This window comes from Mobula birostris, chromosome 4, assembly GCF_030028105.1.
Source record: "Mobula birostris isolate sMobBir1 chromosome 4, sMobBir1.hap1, whole genome shotgun sequence".
NCBI classification, from domain to species: Eukaryota; Metazoa; Chordata; class Chondrichthyes; order Myliobatiformes; family Myliobatidae; genus Mobula; species Mobula birostris.
In genome coordinates, this window is record NC_092373.1 from 135,109,265 (window position 1) to 135,130,104 (window position 20,840).

A 20,840-nucleotide genomic window follows, 5' to 3' on the forward strand; every position below is an offset into this window, starting at 1 on the left:
CTAAACACTTGAAAGATTGTTCTTGTTCCACACCACCATCACCCCACCCCTCCTCGAATGAAAGCAGCGACAACCATCACTATCCTGAAGATGTTATTTATCTGTTTGAGGAGAAATCAGCAAATACTGTCAAGAGCAGTGGCCACATGCAGTAATAGGAAGTAAGTTACAGTGATCTGACCAGACTTGACTTGTTCCTCAACCTCTCATCAATAACCTATAATATAATTCCTGCAATTTTGTGGTAAGAGTAAATGTGTGAAAACATTGAAGGTAATATTTTATTGTCCTTCATAGGATGAATTACTCCAGGTTTGTCCTGCTCACCATTGTCATCTCATTTATCGAGGATTCCATTTCCTCCTCCTGTGTTGTTGATCAATTCAGTGTGAAGAATGGATTTGATCAGAAGAGAGTAAGTTATTTCTTATGTTTTAAGTAAATTTGTAGTAAATGAGAAAAAAAAATCCAGTGGCAAAAGGCAGGATTTCAGATCTTGTGTCATGCCACTCAAATACTACCAGACAAATTGGATCTGGGCTCCACGGTAAGAGCAGGAAGCTGCGAGTTGAGAGAGTGAGAAATGTACACTCACTCCATGTATTGCTTGTAACTCAGAAGAGACTGTGGGACTGGAAAGGGAACAGATGGAGGAATAAGCAGGCTAAACTGTGTCAAATTTGGCTCTGATCAGTGATGTCACGATGCTTGCTCCAATTATGTCAACGTTCCCGTCTCCAATGGGGTATGAGTTCTTACTCACAGATTAGTTTCTGCTGGTACGTGTCATTCTGTGGCAGCTCCTCTTGCTCGATAGAGGACAGTAAAGGTTGCACTATGTACTTGTGCAGTGGGATTGACGGCTGACAGAGCATGCAGGGTCTGAAGTGTTGGGGGACGGTTGAAGTACTGGTATGTCTGGATGCAGCAAGTAAGATCTTTCCCTTCATCTGCTGCTCATGAATCCCTCTATTTGGACTGGATCCAAAGTAGCAGTGAGCAAGTGTCATGGTGAGGAACGTGCTTGAGGGACAATAGGAGGAGAACAGGAGAAAGATATAAATTCAGCACAGTGCACGAGGGAAGCCTGGTCTGGGATAAAAGCAGAGAAAACAGCTGTTGCAGATAGCCTCAAGAATGAAAAAGAGACTACAAACCTTTTGGGAAGAGATAAGCAATGTACCCCCTTTCTCTCAACCATCATGTTTCTGTCTAGCATCGAACTGTATACCCTAAAACTCCAAGGTCTAAGTTATTCTGGTCCCAGCCTGTTGCACTGGCTGTTTTCCAATTGCAGAATTCTGGGCAAGTGATCAGCCGCACCTATAGAAAGTGGGGATCCAAATGGTAATAGGTCTCAAGCATGATGATTTATTGGCAGCAAACTACTTTATTTCATAGAAACATAGAAAACCTACAGCACAATACAGGCCCTTCGGCCCACAAAGCTGTTAATCATCCTTTTTTCTGGAAAGTGATCACTGCAATCAATAGCTTGGAACTTCCCTTTTGGAATTGTGCTTTTGAACCGCCTACACGACCTGGCATTTTTGCGGTGTGAACTGAGCTCCCAAACTTGCAGGATGGTTGTGGCATGGCCTGTAAGGGGTAATTCGAGGCAGAAAGTCCCAGGCCTGAGAGCAAGGAACAAGCCAATGTGTGGCCATTGCGACTTGGAGCTGATTTGAAGCGGCAGATCCAAGGTGAGGCACGCCAGGGCAAGAAAAGTCATGGAAGTTGGGACCTGGACCTGAGAGCAAGGAATGAGCTGACATTTGACTGATTTAAGTGCCAGGCCAGATTGGAATGGTCAGGTACGGGCCGTATCAAGACGGAGGAACCCAGACCCAAAAGTGTATCAAAGTGGCAGGGGCCAGATCGGAGAATGAGGAGTGAGATGAGGTTTGGCAGGGCCCAGGTCTGAGAGTGAGGAGTGAGATGAGTTTTGGCAGGGCCCAGGTTGGAGATGAGGAGTGAGATGAGTTTTGGCAGGGCCCAGGTTGGAGATGAGGAGTGAGATGAGTTTTGGCAGGGCTCAGGTCTGAGAATGAGGAGTGAGATGAGGTTTGGCTGACTTAAGTGCCGGGCTAGATTGAAAAGGTCAGGGTGTTGGAGCTGGAGGCGAGGAATGGGCTGGTGTTCAACCCGCTGCTCGGCAGGTTTACTCATCTCTGCACTGAACTGAGGCTGCGGCCTGCAACTAACGGGCTCTTGGGTCGGCTGTGACTGGCTTCGTGGCTGTGGACTCACCTTCATGAAGTTTAGTTCTGAATGTGAGTTGCTTACTTTTTTTGTTTGCACGCTTCGTTCTTTTTTTGCACGTCGGGTGTTCGATCGTTTTTTCTAATGGGTTCTGTTGGGTTTCTTTGCTTTGTTGCTAGCTTTAGGGAGACAAACCTCAAGGTTGTACTTGGAATACATACTTTGATAATAAATGTACTTTGAACATTGAACTTTGAGAATGAAGTGTAAAACTGTGGTACAGGTAAACAATAAGGTGCAAGATCATAGCAAGATAGATAATGAGGGCAAGAGTCCATCTTATCGTGTTAGGGAATCATTTAATGGTTCCAGCAGTGGGGTAGAAGTTGTCCTTTAGCCTGGTCATACACAGTTTCAGGCCTTTGAATTTTCTGCCCAATGGAAGAAGGGAGAAGAGGAGAACATGGTGAGTGAAGTCTTTGTTTATGCTGGCTGCTTTACTAAGGCAGAGAGAAATATAGGCAGACATTAGTGTCACAATATTGTCAGCTTACTTGGTATACTCAAATTCAAGTTCAGTTTATTGTCACATGTATACCACCAAACGAATCATCCCTCCTCTGGATCAAGGTGCACAACACAGTTCATATAACATTATGCTCCGTAATGTAATATTACCACAAATAAAGTAACACATAATAAAGTGCATTTATGATACAAGTTAAAATGTAAACAGTATAATGCTACTGTTGCTTCATATGTAATGAGACCTGGATGGTGGCAAGGACTTCAATAGTCCTATGGTCTGGAGGAAGAAGCTGTTTCCCATCCTAACAGTTCTTGTCCTAATGCTACGGGACCTTCTGCCTGATGGTAGAGGGTCAAAGAGATTGTTGGATGGATGGGAGGGATCATTACAATGCTAAGGGCCTGAGTATGCATATCTCTGAAGGGTGGAGGAGCGACGCCGATGATCTTCTTGGCAGTCCTCACAATCCTTAGTAGGGACTTGTGGTCAATTGCCTTGCAATTGTAGGACCAGCTGTTGGAAATACTCCCAGGACTGACGTGAAAGAACCTGCAGCAGTCCTGATCTCAGTCCTTATTGACAGAGAATGCTGCTGGGATTGAAGATATATTCACTTCCCAAAGGTATGAGGACTCTTGGTGGTTTTGAAGCAGTGCTTCCAATTGTTTGAAGCCGTGTTCCTCGATCTGATGTCCCCTCCCACCACAACTGGCGGAAGGGCCAACGCTTTGCGAGTTCTGCCAGAAATTCTAGCTGCTGATGGCCTGCTCGACCAGACTAAATCATCATCCTCAGCATAAGTGTAAAGCCAAGGCATGAAATAAACAGCTGCTGCGAGCAGCTTGCATTCTAACAGAATAGAAAATGTATATTAATCTTGCATGAATTTGTAAATTATATTTGTAACGTAAGTAACTCAACATAGCACTATAACTTCTACATTTTACAAACTGCAGTATGCTGGGAAGTGGTATGCTCTGGCAAAGAAGGACCCTGAGGGCCTCTTCCTTCAGGACAACATCTCAGCTGAATACTTTGTGGATGATGAAGGAACTATGACAGCCTCTTCGAAGGGGAGAGTAAAGCTTTTTGGGTAAGTTCCATTTTGCCACCATTTAGATTTGATGCTAAAAAGCCCTTGGCAAAGTCCAAAATAATAATCATTTAACTTACTTAATTGTCAATGTTCCTCCTTTAAGATTCTATTATTGAGCTGCAGTTACAATGGAGCATTCGTAATATTTATTAGAAGAAACAACTTATAATTTCTTCATTATTACTAAATGGAACACATCTAACTGTGGAAAATTACATCTCCGTATTTTCTTTTCTTAACTATTTGCACAGTGATGCTAATTAATTTTGACTTTCTAGTTTGAGTGTTCATTAATCTATAACATATATCAAAAGTACCACTAGATTACTTTAGAAACCAAAGTAGTCCAAGCATGCTCTTTTTAAACCTTCCTTTTGAATGATAAGAAATGAACAAATCAGAAAGGAATTATATAAAACCATATCCCTCAAAGTGATCTGCTTCATCTCCCGGGCTATCAAGAAGAGTAGGGGAAAACAAGATCTCTTCCTTTCATGGTCTAACTTTGCAATGATTGCTTTTCATTTGAACTAAGTGGTTGACCATTCATTGGTAGGTTCTGGGTGATCTGTGCAGATATGGCAGCTCAGTATAATGTGCCTGATCCTCATGAACCAGGGAAAATGGAGATGGAATACCAGGGGCTTGCAAGTTACCTGTCCAGTGGAGGTGAGTGAATGGTGGCATTTATATTTTTATATTGACTAGACTACTTTTAATGATCAAATCTAAAAAGTTTCATTCCCCATTGATTTTTATTGTCTTTAATAGATGCATTCTTGTAAATTTGTTTCACTGGATAGTTATAATCATTTTCTTCTACCAGCAGCGATGACACTGAGACCTCAGAGCAAATCAAGGTTACAGACTGAGCTTTCTGAGTGGTCTACTAAAGACCCTTTGTGTGGACTGGAAGGATGCATGTTTTCATCACGTAGACAGAAGTCAGAGTTATCTCGTTGATATAGGAACTAACCTTGCCAGCAATACCACATCCTGGGAGCATTCTAAGCAAAAATCAAAGAATGTAATTAGGATCATTTAAATTTTAGAGGATACATATTCCACTTGCACCACGTTAACTTTTAGTGCTAGCCAAGAAGAAGGTTCTTTTATCAGCCTGTTTATGCTCTACTTGTGGTTTAGTTTCTGATTTCATAATTCTGCACACACTTCTAGTACTTCTTACAATGTTTGACCTCTTTTGATCAGCCACTATGCCAAAACAGAGGCTGAATATCTATGAGTTTTAATGTTTCTGCTTAATATTTAGTCGTCCTTCACAAATAGATTCTCCCCTGAAGTGAGTGGTCGGGTAGGACAAACTTTGGAGAAGGATGGTGAAGGGGCTTCCGTGCTCTTCCAGTGAAGAAACTTGAGGTTCTCAGATACTTCTTGTCCATTTTGATTGGTTAAGGGCCAAGAATGCCATCAGTGGGTGAGTGTTATATTTCTTTTCAAGGAGGCTTTGAGAACTTCCATGAAGAGTTAGTTTTACTCACCTGGTAATCTCTTGCTGTGAGGAATGCTGGAGTCGAGTGCCTGTTTGGGGGTGATGTTGGGTACGTGAGTGATGCTGGCTGCCCATTGTGTTTGAAGTGTTTGGGTGTGGACTGAAAACCAGCATAAAGCTCATGGCTACCTGCTGGGAATGGTTGCTGCCTTCCTGTGAAATATAGAGACATGGAGAGCCTGCAGTTGGTCCCACAAAGCACTGGGGAGATACCAGAAACACCGTCTCTGCTATATCCTCCAAATCCACTGTGAGGATAAACAAATTGACTGGTGTTCTCTCCCAGTCCAAATCCCAGTGTCAACGTACTAATCACTCAACCAGCTGCACTAAGCAGCCACTTTGCTCCAAGCAACAAAAAAAACCAAAACTGTTGGAGGAACTCAGCAGGTCAGGTAGGATCTGTGGAGGAAATTAGGGTCTACACTGAGCTCTGTTATGGCAAGCATTTGAGGAACATCTCTTCTGATTCAACGTAACTGAGAAAAAACTCTGTGGTGCCTTCACTTTACTGGGGGGGGGGCACTCTCAAATCTCAGCACTGCCTATGGGTGTTGCTTTGACTCGTATCTTTAAAGTTCAGGATAAAAGAAGAGGACATGCTTAACAAGTGGCCAATTTATTAGGTACACCTGTACACCTGCTTGTCAATGCAAATATCTAATCAGCCAATCTTGTGGCAGCAACTCAATGCATAATAGCATGCAGACATGGTCAAGAGGTTCAGTTGCTGTTCTGACCAAACATCAGAATAGGGAAGAAATGTGATCTAAGTGACTCTGAATGTGGAATGATTGTTGATGCCACACGGAGTGCTTTGAGTATCTCAGAAACTGTTGAATTGCGATTTTCACATACAGCAGACTCTAGCGTTTACAGAGAATGGTGCGAGAAACAGAAAAAAATACATCCAGTAAGTAACAGTTCTGTGGGTGAAAACACCTTGTTAATGAGAGAGGTCGGATGATAATGGCCAGACTGGTTCAAGCTGATAGGAAGGCGACAGTAACTCAAATAACCATGCGTTACAACAGGTGCGCAGAATCTCTGAACACACAACACATCAAACCTTGAAGGGGATGGGCTACAGCAGCAGAAGACCATGAACATACACTGAGTGGCCACTTTATTATGTATCTCCTGTACCTAACAAAGTGGCCACTGAGTATATGTTTATGCTAAGTGACGAGAGATTGGAGTAGATCTGATGGGGACCTCTCTCACCTGGAGACAGGTCCCTGGGTGGAGCAGAACCACCGACAACACCTGAATTATCTTATCAAGGCATAGGATGCAATTGACCAAACACTGGAATACAAACGGGTGCCCTCTGTCTGGTATGGATGTAGTTCCTATTTCCATTTTCTATCACTCTGCGACTTTTTGTCACTAACAAGCCAGCAACATATGGAAGTTCACAGTCGCAGCCAGAATACTGCAACTCCATAGACCAGGGAAAACTTTAATTCCCTTTTCTACTGACAGAGAATCAGGTCAAGAGGGCTCTGACTATTGACACAGCGGAGTTCCCCACATCATTTATCTGTGTGGGTCTTATAAACCTCAGATCACAGCGGTTTTCAGCCCGACACATCTCTGCCCACTACAGTGGTATTTTTCATGGCCCTTTCATCCTGTGATAGTCCTCAATGCTGCGTTTATTTGAGACACAGACTTCCTGTCCTGGCAGGATTAGTACTCTGCTGAATGTGATTATAACGAGAGCTGCTTTGCAGTAAGGAATATTACTGACTAATCATTTATTGGCTTCAAGCAATTCTGCCCCTGATCGGACATGGGTTGTTCACTCCACAGACCACAGGTTTACCTTCACCAGTATCTAGCTCTTACCATCGGCAATGTGAACAGATGAGGGTGCTGTAAGGTTATAAAGAAGGAACAAAGCAGGGGGAGGAGGAGGAAGGAGAGAGCCAGCAGCCACTGAGCATATCATCAGCCTCGACTTTGAACAGCAGATTAATGAAGGAAGCCTACAGCTAAGTCAGCCCTCCACGTCTACAGCCAGTAACCATGACAACAATTTCCAAACCATTTCTTACCACCAGTTTGTTTTCTCCTGATCACACAATGGCTGGTGCAGTCTGACAGCTGGTAGAGCTGTTAGCTCACGGTGCCAGAGACCTGGGTTCAGTCCTGATCCCAGGTCTGAGCTGTGTGGAGTCTGCGTGTTCTCCCTGTGTCTGTATGGTCTTCCTCCAGGGGTTCTCGTTCCCCCCCCCCGCCCCACATCCCACAGATGTGCAGGTTGTTAAGTTGACTGGTTACTGCCGGTGGCCCCTAGTCTGTATGTGAGTGGGAGAATGTGTGTGGGGGGGGTGAGTTTACAGGGAGAATAAACATGGGATAACTGTACGATTAGTGTAAATGTGTGGTTGATGCTCTTGAATGCCTGCCTCCCTACGTCTCTATGATTCTATAACTAACCTTCAACTGACCTTAGAGAACCTCAGGTCACTCTGGCATGGAATATAGAAGTGGGTGACAGCTGGCTGAATGGCACCGGGGCCTGCAGTGGTCTGATAGGTGAAGCAGATCTACTATAAATGTGTGTGTGTGTGTGTGTGTGTGTGTGTGTGTGTGTGTGTGTGTGTGTGTGTGTGTGTGTGAGAGAGAGAGAGAGAGAGAGAGAGAGTGAGGAGAGAGACAAAGGGGGGAGAGAGGAGAGAGACAGAGGGGGGAGGGAGAGAGAGAAAGGGTAGAGAGAGGGAGGGAGGAAAGGAGGGACGGAGAGAGAGGAGAGAGAGAAGGAGAGAGGAAGGGGGAGAGAGAGAGGGGAGAGAGGGAGGGAGAGAGAGAGAGGGAGGGAGGGAGGGGGGAGAGAAAAAATTAAGTGCCTCTCCCATGGAGTGAATCCATTTTTGGAGTGAGCTAACATACAGGAACCCCATTTCAAAAGTGGCCTGAACGAGAATTGAGGACAGTTGTGCTTGAGTACTAGCAGTGTGAACGACCTTAATGGTCTTCTTTGTTTCTATGGCAGCAATGTGAGTGGACACAGAGCTGTATGAATTTTAGCTTGTGTTGTGGTGGCAACTGCAATGCCAGTTTTGACTAAATTGTGCCTTCAGTCAGTAGGTTTTGGGTTCATTGCCCATTTTAAAAAAACTTGAGCAAAGAATCTACACTCTCACTTCAGATAGTTCTTTGATAAAATATTTGTAATGTGTTGTATAAACGTGTGGAATTCTTTCATTCTGTTGTCAGGATTTTCCATCATGGTGAGTTCCACTTGAGGGGTGATGGAACTTGCCACTTGTTAGAAAGATTTCTTTGTTTTACAAAGTGCCTTGCCATGTGTTGGAATTGGTCAGTCCTCACTCAGATCATGTGCACTCTCTTTGGTGGGATATCCAGTACACCAAGCAGTTTCTGGCATAAAAAACAAGAAACTGAAATATTCAGCTCATCAAATAACATCTGTGGAGTGTGAAATATAGTTAACATTTCAGGCAGGTTAAGTTCTTTCATTAGTAGACCTTTTGGACCAAAGATTATAATGCAGTTATGATGTGTTGGATTATGACTGCAAGTTTTCTTTGTTAAATTTTGCCCTTGAACTCTGCTTCAGAGTTTTCTGCAACAGAACTGGCTTTGTGATCTCATCCTCTGGTGAGATGGTATCAATGGCACATATTTCTCTGCTGTATCTCCTGCATGGTTTTGAGCTTGGGAGTGGAATGGAAAAATAGGGTGGCAAGAAGTGGAAAGCTTAGGGTCACTCCTCTGGACTGAATGCAGGTTCTCTGCAACACGGTCATCCAATCTGTGTATGGCACTGTCAACACTGAGTACTTTTAATAAACATATAGGATGGCAAAAGGTACGTGGAGTTCCTTTGCAAGTTGATTGAGTTATAGGCCAAGGAGATCATATCTACAGTTCTCTGTGCTGGTTTGGTTTCTGTCACTAAACAGAATATATTTATTCTGACAGCAAACAGTCACTGAATTATTTCATGAAATCTAAGTTTGGCATGTAGGGAAATGATTTATTAAATAGTCCTATTTCAAAGTTCAAAGTAAATTTATTTTCAAAATACATATATGTCATCATATACAATGCTGAGATTCATTTTCTTGCAGGCATACTCAATGATTCCTTCTTCTTCTTCCCTGTCTTGTTTTATGGCAGTTCTCACCCAGCTTAACGGTGCATTACCTCCACCTTCTGCTCCAGAGTGTGCAATAGACTTGCATTCTAAATCCCTACACACACACACACACACACACACACACACACACGTACCCGAACCTACACTTTATCCTCCCATCTTTGGCCATCCTAGTACCCTATTCCATAAGACCATAAGACAAAGGAGCAGAAGTAGGCCATTCGGCCCATCGAGTCTGCTCCGCCATTTTATCATGAGCTGATCCATTTTCTCCTATTTAATCCCACTGCCCCGCCTTCTCACCATAACCTTTGATGCCCTGGCTACTCAGATACCTATCAATCTCTGCCTTAAATACGCCCAATGACTTGGCCTCCACTGCTGCCCGTGGCAACAAATTCCATAGATTCACCACCCTCTGACTAAAAAAATTTTTTCACATTTCTGTTCTGAATGGGCGCCCTTCAATTCTGAAGTCATGCCCTCTCGTACTAGACTCCCCCATCATGGGAAACAACTTTGCCACATCCACTCTGTCCATGCCTTTTAACATTCGAAATGTTTCTATGAGGTCTCCCCTCATTCTTCTAATACAGTCCAAGGAATACAGTCCAAGAGCGGACAAACGTTCCTCATATGTTAACCCTCTCATTCCTGGAATCATTCTAGTGAATCTTCTCTGTACCCTCTCCAACGTCAGCACATCCTTTCTTAAATAAGGAGACCAAAACTGCCCACAGTACTCCAAGTGAGGTCTCACCAGCGCCTTATAGAGCCTCAACATCACATCCCTGCTCCTATACTCTATTCCTCTAGAAATGAATGCCAACATTGCATTCGCCTTCTTCACTACCGACTCAACCTGGAGGTTAACTTTAAGGGAATCCTGTACGAGGACTCCCAAGTCCTGTTGCATCTCAGAACTTTGAATCTTTCCCCATTTAAATAATAGTCTGCCCGTTTATTTTTCTCTGCCAAAGTGCATAACCATACACTTTCCAACATTGTACTTCATTTGCCACTTCTCTGCCCATTCATCCAATCTATCCAAGTCTCTCTGCAGACTCTCCGTTTCCTCAGCACTACCGGCCCCTCCACCTATCTTCGTATCGTCAGCAAACTTAGCCACAAAGCCATCTATTCCATAATCCAAATCGTTGATGTACAATGTAAAAAGAAGCGGCCCCAAAACTGATCCCTGTGGAACACCACTGGTAACCGGCAGCCAACCAGAATAGGATCCCTTTATTCCCACTCTCTGTTTCCTGCCAATCAGCCAATGCTCTATCCACGTATGTAACTTTCCCGTAATTCCATGGGCTTTTATCTTGTTAAGTAGCCTCATGTGTGGCACCTTGTCAAAGGCCTTCTGAAAATCCAAATATACAACATCCACTGCATCTCCCTTGTCTAGCCTACTGGTAATTTCCTCAAAAAATTGTAATAGGTTTGTCAGGCAGGATTTTTCTTTAAGGAATCCATGCTGAGTTCTGCCTATCTTGTCATATGCCTCCAGGTACTCTGTAACCTCATCCTTGACAATTGACTCCAACAACTTCCCAACCACCAACGTCAAGCTAACAGGTCTATAATTTCCCTTTTGCTTCCTTGCCCCCTTCTTAAATAGCGGAGTGACATTTGCAATCTTCCAGTCTTCCAGAACCATGCCAGAATCTATCGACTTTTGAAAGGTCATCGCTAATGCCTCCGCAATCTCCACAGCTACTTCCTTCAGAACGCGAGGGTGCATTCCATCTGGTCCAGGAGATTTATTGTCCTTTAGCCTATTCAGCTTCCTGAGTACTTTCTCTGTTGTAATAGTGACTGCGCACACTTCTCTTCCCTGCCACCCTTGAGTGTCTGGTATCCTGCTGTCTTCCTCAGTGAAGACTGATGCAAAATACTTGTTCAGTTCCTCTGCCATCTCCTCATCTCCCATTACAATTTCTCCAGCATCATTTTCAATCAGTCTTATATCTACTCTCACCTGCTTATTCCTGCTTATCCGTCATATCCTATTAAGAAAACCCCTGTACCCCTTAAGAAAGCTAAAAAATACCCTGACCTGTGCTCTCTCACCCATGCCCAGCAACCCTTTCAATGATTCCATAATAGAATCAATGAAAGACAGCTTGAACTGTGTTAACCAGAGTTTAAAAAATAAACCTAGATCTTATTGACATGAAAGGTTCTGATCTGATAAAAAGCTGAGAGGATATTCCTGTGGTCAGACTGTCTAGAACCAGGAGACACAGTCACAGATAATGCTAGACAGACTTGGAAGTTCTTTGCAAAGAGAGCTGTGAATGTTTGGAATTCGTCATCCCTGAATATACCCAAGGCTGAGTAACTTTGTGTCAAAAAAAGCAATCAAAAGATATGGAAACAGACGTACATCACTCACAAGGAAGAGATTCATCCCTGATTTCATCTGGTAGCCGAAAGGCTTGATGCACTGCAAGGCCTAATATTCTACTTCTTTCTGAAAAGTAATCTTAAAAAAAATTCTATAGCCTCTGTTCCTCCATCACCTGGATGGACAATCTTCAATTTCTTTACAAGCATCAGAAAATGTTTCTCTTCTAATCAGCTGGACAGCCATACTGCGATCCTTAGAAATAAAATTTCTATTTCTCCATGAAAGAAGCTGAACTTACTTTTTTCACTTTAAACTCCTTCATGCTTACTTGCATCCTTTAGCTAAAAAGATACATGCTGGGATCATCTCTGAATCAAAATGGCAGGCGGTGACTAGTGGGGTACCGCAAGGCTCAGTGCTGGGACCCCAGTTGTTTACAATATATATTAATGACTTGGATGAGGGAATTAAATGCAGCATCTCCAAGTTTGCGGATGACACGAAGCTGGGTGGCAGTGTTAGCTGTGAGGAGGATGCTAAGAGGATGCAGAGTGACTTGGATAGGTTGGGTGAGTGGGCAAATTCATGGCAGATGCAATTTAATGTGGATAAATGGGAAGTTATCCACTTTGGTGGCAAAAATAGGAAGACAGATTATTATCTGAATGGTGGCCGATTAGGAAAAGGGGAGGTGCAGCGAGACCTGGGTGTCATTATACACCAGTCATTGAAAGTGGGCATGCAGGTACAGCAGGTGGTGAAAAAGGCGAATGGTATGCTGGCATTTATAGCGAGAGGATTTGAGTACAGAAGCAGGGAGGTACTACTGCAGTTGTACAAGGCCTTGGTGAGACCACACCTGGAGTATTGTGTGCAGTTTTGGTCCCCTAATCTGAGGAAAGACATCCTTGCCATAGAGGGAGTACAAAGAAGGTTCACCAGATTGATTCCTGGGATGGCAGGACTTTCATATGAAGAAAGACTGGATGAACTGGGCTTGTACTCGTTGGAATTTAGAAGATTGAGGGGGGATCTGATTGAAACGTATAAAATCCTAAAGGGATTGGACAGGCTAGATGCAGGAAGATTGTTCCCGATGTTGGGGAAGTCCAGAACAAGGGGTCACAGTTTGAGGATAAAGGGGAAGCCTTTTAGGACTGAGATTAGGAAAAACTTCTTCACTCAGAGAGTGGTGAATCTGTGGAATTCTCTGCCACAGGAAGCAGTTGAGGCCAGTACATTGGCTATATTTAAGAGGGAGTTAGATATGGCCCTTGTGGCTACAGGGATCAGGGGGTATGGAGGGAAGGCTGGGGCGGGGTTCTGAGTTGGATGATCAGCCATGATCATAATAAATGGCGGTGCAGGCTCGAAGGGCCGAATGGCCTACTCCTGCACCTATTTTCTATGTTTCTAAATATCTTTTGGTATTGTAATCCTTGATAACTCGGATAATCGTTGATATCTGCAATGCATACTTGTATAATGAATGAATTGTTCAGTAATAGTGGATCTTTCGTAATGTTGAAAATCTCCCCTTTCCAAATTCAAATGTGAATTATTGAGATTTGTCTTGTCTCATTTTAAGCTTGTCCTATAGAATGTAAAATTATCTGATACTGAACGGTGTTTATACTGCCTAGGTGATCACTACTGGGTGATTGACACCGATTATGATAACTATGCCATCACGTATGCCTGCCGTAGACAGAAGTCAGATGGAACCTGTGATGATGGCTATGCCCTCGTCTTCTCCCGCAATCCTCATGGTCTTCCATCGAACATCCAGCGCATCGTTCGTCAGAAACAGGAGGAGATTTGCCTCACTGGGCAGTTTGAACCAGTGCTGCAATCAGGTGAGTAAAATTAAACTCTGTTAAAAATGAACAGACAAAGACTAATTCACAATGAGTGAACTAGGGTGCATGAGATTAACAATGCCACAGTGGAATACCTATTCCAACTATACCTCCTGCCTACCAATGTGGTGCTCAGGGTGATAGATATCTGGAGCTTATGTTGGAGTTTTAAAGATCTCGGATTACAGTAGGAACCATTTTCTGATATTTGACTGTCTCAACAACTGATTCATCTTATGATAAAGGCAACTTGCAACTTGTGATATTAACAACCAACAAGAACCCTTCAGCAGCACTAACTAGCCATCTCTCCATTTACACTCTAGTTTGATGAAGATTTGTCTGTCTGATTTCTGACCTGAAACATAATATTGTCATCTGAGAAGTTTTGCTGCTCCTTTCCAATCTGTTTCATTGCTGCTCTTTCACTATGTTTGGGTTTGTGAAGAGAGCAGGACCAAGGAGTAAGCATGAGAATGAAGAGTAAATCATTATGCAGTGGACCATCGGCTTCACATACATACGAAGCACATTTTCTTCATAAAGGGCAGTACCAACTGCAATCACAACTTGAGCTCCCTATTAGGTCATGGTCTGTGCTGTTTATACCTATAAGGGTCTCTGGGATCATCCTTAATGTAATGGGATCCTTTCAGACCACAACATTTCATCAATGACGGAACACATTTTATAGTCCACCACATCTGTGAGGTTACCAAGCTTCTCTGTAGCAAAAGACTAAGTCTCTCTTCCTACACCCAGAGTGAAAGAGGACAGAAGAGTTCATATTGCAGGACCCAAGTTGGGAGAGATTGAACCTAGATTACCTAATGTGCTGCCCATCTTCCTGAACTGAAATGGATTACATCTCAATGGCAGCTTGTTCGTGACCGCAGATGAAATGCTTTCCTGTTCTGTGCTTGACTTAACTGTAGGAGATGAGACAGAACAAAACAAAACAAAGAAGAAAAGCATGTTTATCATATGAACCCCATGCCCCAAATTGTCGCAAACCAGTTCATTAAAGTGTACTTCCTTTAAGTTGTTGTTTCATGGTATCAGAGAGGCAGGGAAACCTTCTATCATTCCTTAGCTTATGTGTTTCTCCATATTAAATGTCACTTAGAAGAAGTATTGAGAGGACCAATGGACCAGAATTATTTTCATGTAGGATCTCATTAACCATTAGAGATCAGGCTTTCAGCACTGAGAACAGAAAATGTCAGGACCAACACAAAGGAGAACAATTCTTGACCTTATTCTTACAAATTCACCTGTTGTAGATGAATTTGCTAGACCGAGCAAGGCACAATCCGTTGGAGATAAAGTAATAAATATTCTCTTTCATCTAGTCTGACAGTCGCATTGTCCAAAGTAGGATAAACTTAGGACAGATCTGACAATTTAAACTTCCCAACTGAGAACATTATGTAGGACAGATAGCACCAGACTTGTAATTCTCTCCTAACTATAACTTCCAGCCTTGGAATCAGGGAAGCAATTCTGGCTTAGTGGGGAATGCCGAGGACCATGCTGGGAACAGCTCCACATAGACATGGATGTGAGATGCCAAATCAACGTCTTTAATTTGATGCAATACCTTCCACTTACCTGAATAAATCTACAATGCCATATGGGCCAAACCATGAAATTTGCTTGATGGGAAGAGGAGAATCCTTCACCATTAGCTCAGTTTTTCCATAACTGTTACACTATGGGTGCTACATAGATTATCTTCAAAATGCATGCAACAATTTCTTCAATAGGCCATTGTCTTCTGTCCCAATCCCAACCCCCACCCTAAAAACCACAATCTCCATCATCCCATAGGCTAAGGACAACAAGATAGTGGTAATGTCACAACCTGCAAGCTTCTCTTCTAGTTACGTGTTATTGTGACTTAAAAAATATATCACTATGTCTTCATCTGTATTGGGTCAAACTTTCAGTGAGCTCAAGATGACAGCACTTTGAAGACTTGTTTGTAAAACTACATTTGTTGAAGAAGGTAGCTTGCAGCTGCAGGATAAGTAGCTTATAATAAAGGCACAACTGAATGGATGGTGGGAGGGTCTGATCTATGGGTTGTGGGGGTTGGGGCCCAAAGGAGAGCTTTCAAAAGTGATAAGTACACATTAGAGAAGAACTACTTGAGCAGGGGGTTCCTAATCCTGACCTACTTGAGGTTAACTCCAAGACTAGCTGAAGGATAATTAAAAATCAACGTGTCACATGTATTGTCAACCTGCAAGGAAAATTTGCAAACTTTGTAGACCTTGCAATCATCTTTCTTTCATTAATTATCAATTGTAATTGCAATTATCCTGTTTTCCATATAAATGTCGTATCAAGATTTAGGAGCAATATTAATATTAAAATAATAATCTAGAGTTGTAACTAAACAGTTAAAAATTGTACTTAATTGTGATTTTTAAATTCTTTTTCAGGTGCTTGTCCTTAAAGTTTCCAATGGGAGAGACGAGTTGTTGGAAGCAGAAGCATAGAGTTTCATCATAAAGCTGTGTTACATTAATAATCAACAGATGCAAAAACCTTGTAGGTCCTTTAAAAATTTAAGGGGCAGAAGCAGTTGGCTTACACAACCTAATGTTTTTTGTTTTATATTTGTAATAGCAAATAATAATAAAAAATGTTTCAAATTGTTACCCATAACACTGATAGAAACTTGGCACTAAACAATAATTAAAACTGAAATGAACTTCAGTATAATTTCCTCCTTGTCAAATTGTAGACATACATGATTATTTTATAGGAAAGGCTATGATAAAGACCATTCATTCTCAAACTGTGTGGAATAAAACATTGTTGCTGTTATAGAGTGTGTGTATCCAGAAACTGATATAACTGACTTTTACCAATAAATACATCTGCTGAAAGATTTCCACCAGACTTCATTTCTGGAAAGGAAAGTCAGTTTCAGACTAACTTCTGCACTAGTAGCCAATTTTCTTGAATTATAAATAACATGGCTGATAGAATGAAGAGATAGCAAATAGTGGAGACGAACTACTCAATGAGGGAAGCAGGTGAAGATTGTGAGGAGTCATCACTTCATTGAGGATGTACTTGCTGTAACCTGTCCCTTGCTGAAGCCATGATAATCTCCCAATTTAGTTGGCTTTAAATAATGCATGCTAGAACTTAATCTGTACCTTTGCTATCTCTAATATGGGTACAAGATAAAAGCTACAGATCTGAGTTAACTTGCTAGAAATAGTCATCAAGTTGTGCAGCATCTGTATAGGGAGAAACAGCTAACATTTCTGGCTGGTTTAATCAGAACTGGCAAAAGTTAGAGGTAAAACAAGAGAAGAGAAAATGGGGTGAGAAAAACGAAAGGTCAGCCCAATGACAGAGTCAAAGGTAAAAGAGAAAAAAGGAAGGACGGTGGAGGGCAGAAAGATGATAATACCAAAACAGGAGGTGGAAATGGGAAGAGGAAAATAATCTGAAATTATTGAATTCTATGTTGATTCTGGAAGTCTAATTTTCCCACTTGAAAGAAAAAGGGTTAAGACCAATCTTACTAAACTAAGTTACGATCAAGCTGAAGTGGACTGGGATGAGTTACCTTAGTCAGACAAGTACAATATGTGAACTTGGAGCAATGGTACACCCCTTAAGTTTGCTGTACCATTTAATACAATCACATGGCTGATTGACTTTAACCTCAACTCTACATCCCATCAACTTGTGGTAAACTTGCTTCTCCTTGCTGATGATGTAGGTCTGAGGATCCAAGATGGACTGAGTCAGATGGATCACAATGTACAAGTCCATGGACAACTGGGGTGGGGGGGGGGAGATCGTACCCAGTATTGCCCTCACCCTGATGACCACCTTCAAATGTGGCTGCATCAGGCTATGTGCGAAATCCTACTACATGGGCAACAAGTACCACTACATGCCAAGGTTCTGTCTGTCCCTGGAGTTAGGAAAGATGGGTTTGTTTCTATTGCCAGGTAATGTCCCAATCAGCTGCATGTTGCTGCACTTCCTGTCCTTTGTGGAAAGGTTCTTCCAGACCAACACCTTTGACCACAAGTCTCTCAGGCAGTGGTCAGCATGGAGCATCCTGCAGATGCTGAGGGAAAGGACTTGATGGACACTGTGGAGTGGTTCCCTGAGCAGAGTATCCAGACCATCTGGCAGAATACCTCATCACTAGATCTGAGTGACAGACACCAAGACCTTGCCTGGCTGGCTATGAGAGGGGCCCTCCTAGTCAAATCCTGCGTGCACACCCCAACCATCACTCCCACTGCACACTGCCTGTGGGGTGACTGTGGTGGAGACAAAACAATTGCTCACCTTTTTGTGGATTTGGGGTTGTGGAGAAAGATGCAAGGGCCTGTGTCACGGTTTATCTGAGCAGCTGAGTGACAGAGGACTCTTTGATGTCTAGTCTGGTCCCAGGGCCACACGCAGGAATGGGCATCAAGTGCAGCTGGTAGATCATCAACTCGGTGAAAGGCTCTCTTTGGTCTGCCAGCACATCGAGACGTCCATAGAGGAATGTTGCTGACTGGCACATTCCGGCTTGCAATGCTGAGAGATACACGTAAGGGCTCATTGGGGTGGACCATAGTATGGGAATCTTCTGCTACTGGAGAGGGAGGGGCCAGGTTGGGCGAGGAAGCCCCTCATTTATTGTAGTAATGTGTCACCCCAGGGGACCACATGAGTGGCAACCGTTCTATTGGTTGTAAGGAATGTAATAGAACACTACTTAAAGCATTGGCTATGAATGCAAGAATAAAAAGGCATTGCACTGTTTATTCTTCTAAATAATTTTTTATATGAATAAACTTTATTTTTATATAGAAAGCTTACAAAATGTTGAGGTCCCAGCCAAGGTCCACATGACACACGGCTCCTTACCGAGTTACTACTAAAAAAGACTCACTTATGTCTATTCTCTACTTCCTGCAACCCATCAGTCTTCTATCCATGACAATATATTACACTGTTCATCATGAGCTTTTATTTTACACATTACTCTTTGATACAGAACACCTACCCATTCCCTCTCATCTGGTGCAGATAACATTTCAGGTTGAAGAACCTTCGACAGAAATTCTAATTAATGGTGGTTCATAAAACTCTCCTCTGTTACATTTTGGACAACAATAAGTACACAGATATGAATAGAAACTGTACATTGCAAGTTATTTCAAAAACTGTAGTGATAGAAGTTAATTTTGGTCGTAGACTTTAATCTGCAAATCAGGATCTCTCAGAATAAAAGCAGTTAAAGATGTCACGACAGCAATATACATAAATGGATCAGCCGTTAGCAGCATATCTCTGATCCAAGTCCCTTACCTCTCTACCATGGGTACAGTATGTGTTCAATGCTGATCACCTGTCATTATGCTTGTTACCTTAGAAAAATTACTACCTGGGAGAAGTTAAACAGAGGACAGTGGCTTCCTTCAGATCCCATAGAGGGTGTTGAGGAAGACTGTGAGAGCGAGGCAGCCTATCATCATGTGATCCTCCACACTGGCCAGGCTGCATTCTTGAGCCTCAGTAGTGAATGGTCTTACACACTTCACCTACACCCTACATAACATCACAGACAGCCTCAGCACACTGAGCAGAGGGGACAACCTTGGTCACCCTGTTACAGGAAGGATGTGGAGGCTTTGGAAAGGGCACAGAAGTAGATTAGCAAAGTTTTGCCTGGATTAGAGGACATGTGCCATAAGGAGAGGTTGGACAAACCTGGGTTTGTTTTGTCTGGAACACTGGAGGCTGAGGGAAGACATGATAGGGGTTTATAAAACTATGAGAGATATAGATAGAGCAGGTGGTCAGATATTTTCCCCAGGATAAGCATGTTAGGTACTGGAGGTGATGTATTTGAGGTGAGGGGGCAGAGTTGAAAGGGGATTTGGGGAGTAAGAGATTGCTGGGTGCCTGAAATACACTTCTAGGGGTGTAGTGGAAGCAGATAAGATAGTGATGTTCAAGAGATTGCAGATGGATACATGGATACACAGGGAATGGAGGGGTATGGATCTGGTACGGGCAGAAGAGATGACATTTAATTTAGCAGAGACATATGGACCAAATGATATGTTCCTATGCTGTACTGTTCTATCTTCTTTATTTAGTTATTTTTATTTAGAGATACAATATGGTCCAGGCCTTCTGGCTCACCAAGCCACACTGCCCAGCACCCTTAGCCTAATCACAGGACAATTTACCATGATCAATTAACCTACTACTCAGTATGTCTTTGGATTAACTCATGGATTCAGTGATTACAGAGGATAGAAGTTTTGCCAGATTCCTGGTACACAGTGTGCAGCCTAAACAGATGCCTCTTTTAATGTACAGCAGGATATGTCCTGTGACCATCTGGACTGCAGAACAAAGAGTAGTGCAAAATGAGTTACCAGTGCTGTGATCGTGTGTTGTAAAACTTGGTTCCAATGTTATTGTGTGTTTAATGTAGTAATTCCACTGAGGATAAAATTCTCAGCAGACACTCACATTAACCTCACATTTAGTCTTAAGCAGTTTAAAGAAATCTTTATCCATGATGCAAGAGATGTGGATTTTATTCACAGGTGAAACATGCAGTGCAAATTTATTGTGATTTAAAAATGACTAATCGAACTTTATTATTAAACTTAGCAAAATATTTTTCATTCATGATGTTGTTTTGAAATAAGAATTATTATGCTTGTAATACCATTTGATCTCAGATAATTACCTGCTTAATACTATTGGTATTACAAATATTTCTCACAAACTTTTGGGTTCAATATATTTAACAGGGTCAGAATATGTTCCAGCTTTGCCCCAGTAATCTATCGCTCGAATCCGGTAGAAACCAGACAGATCTGTCAGAGAGAAAAAAAAGGAGCTTAAGAAGTGATAAAAGGAGTTTTGCCCCCAGATTTATTAAATGTGAATTAAGCAACCTCTACACTTTGTGATTGATTAGAACATGATCTGGAAATGAGCATATCTTCTTAAACGAGACTGCTAAACTCTGCGTTGAGTAGGTCGTTAACTTACTGCAGGCGCCTCCTGAACCTCATGGAGTGGTGCTGTATTTCCCTAGGAATGTTTCCCTTTTCTTGCCCAAGGGAGGGAAACAAATCAGTGGGTCATT

General features: G+C 42.5%; 2 protein-coding genes across 5 annotated transcripts in view; one reads left to right on the forward strand and one right to left on the reverse strand.

Moving 5' to 3' along the window:
* The first annotated feature begins 298 nt into the window (after nt 1-298).
* Nucleotides 299-16,581, forward strand: LOC140196610 (purpurin-like). Its single transcript, XM_072256083.1, has 5 exons — nt 299-415; nt 3,688-3,824; nt 4,384-4,496; nt 13,475-13,687; nt 16,138-16,581. The coding sequence occupies exons 1-5, from the start codon at nt 299-301 to the stop codon at nt 16,149-16,151; spliced, it is 594 nt and encodes a 197-aa protein (XP_072112184.1). The 3' UTR covers nt 16,152-16,581.
* A 1,904-nt stretch (nt 16,582-18,485) lies between these two features.
* Nucleotides 18,486-20,840, reverse strand: part of idua (alpha-L-iduronidase) — a 179,303-nt gene continuing 176,948 nt past the window's right edge. For all 4 annotated transcript variants that reach the window (XM_072256094.1, XM_072256096.1, XM_072256093.1 and 1 more), the window contains one exon: nt 18,486-20,565. In XM_072256094.1, coding sequence (XP_072112195.1) covers nt 20,468-20,565 — 98 coding nt within the window. In that variant the 3' untranslated portion in view covers nt 18,486-20,467. The remainder of the gene's footprint in view (nt 20,566-20,840) is intronic.

Coding starts and splice junctions, on each gene's coding strand:
- LOC140196610 (XM_072256083.1), top strand. CDS start 299: ATGAATTACTCCAGGTTTGTCCTGCTCACCATTGTCATCTCATTTATC. Junction 3,825..4,383: donor GGGAGAGTAAAGCTTTTTGG/GTAAGTTCCATT, acceptor ATTCATTGGTAG/GTTCTGGGTGATCTGTGCAG. Junction 4,497..13,474: donor AAGTTACCTGTCCAGTGGAG/GTGAGTGAATGG, acceptor TATACTGCCTAG/GTGATCACTACTGGGTGATT.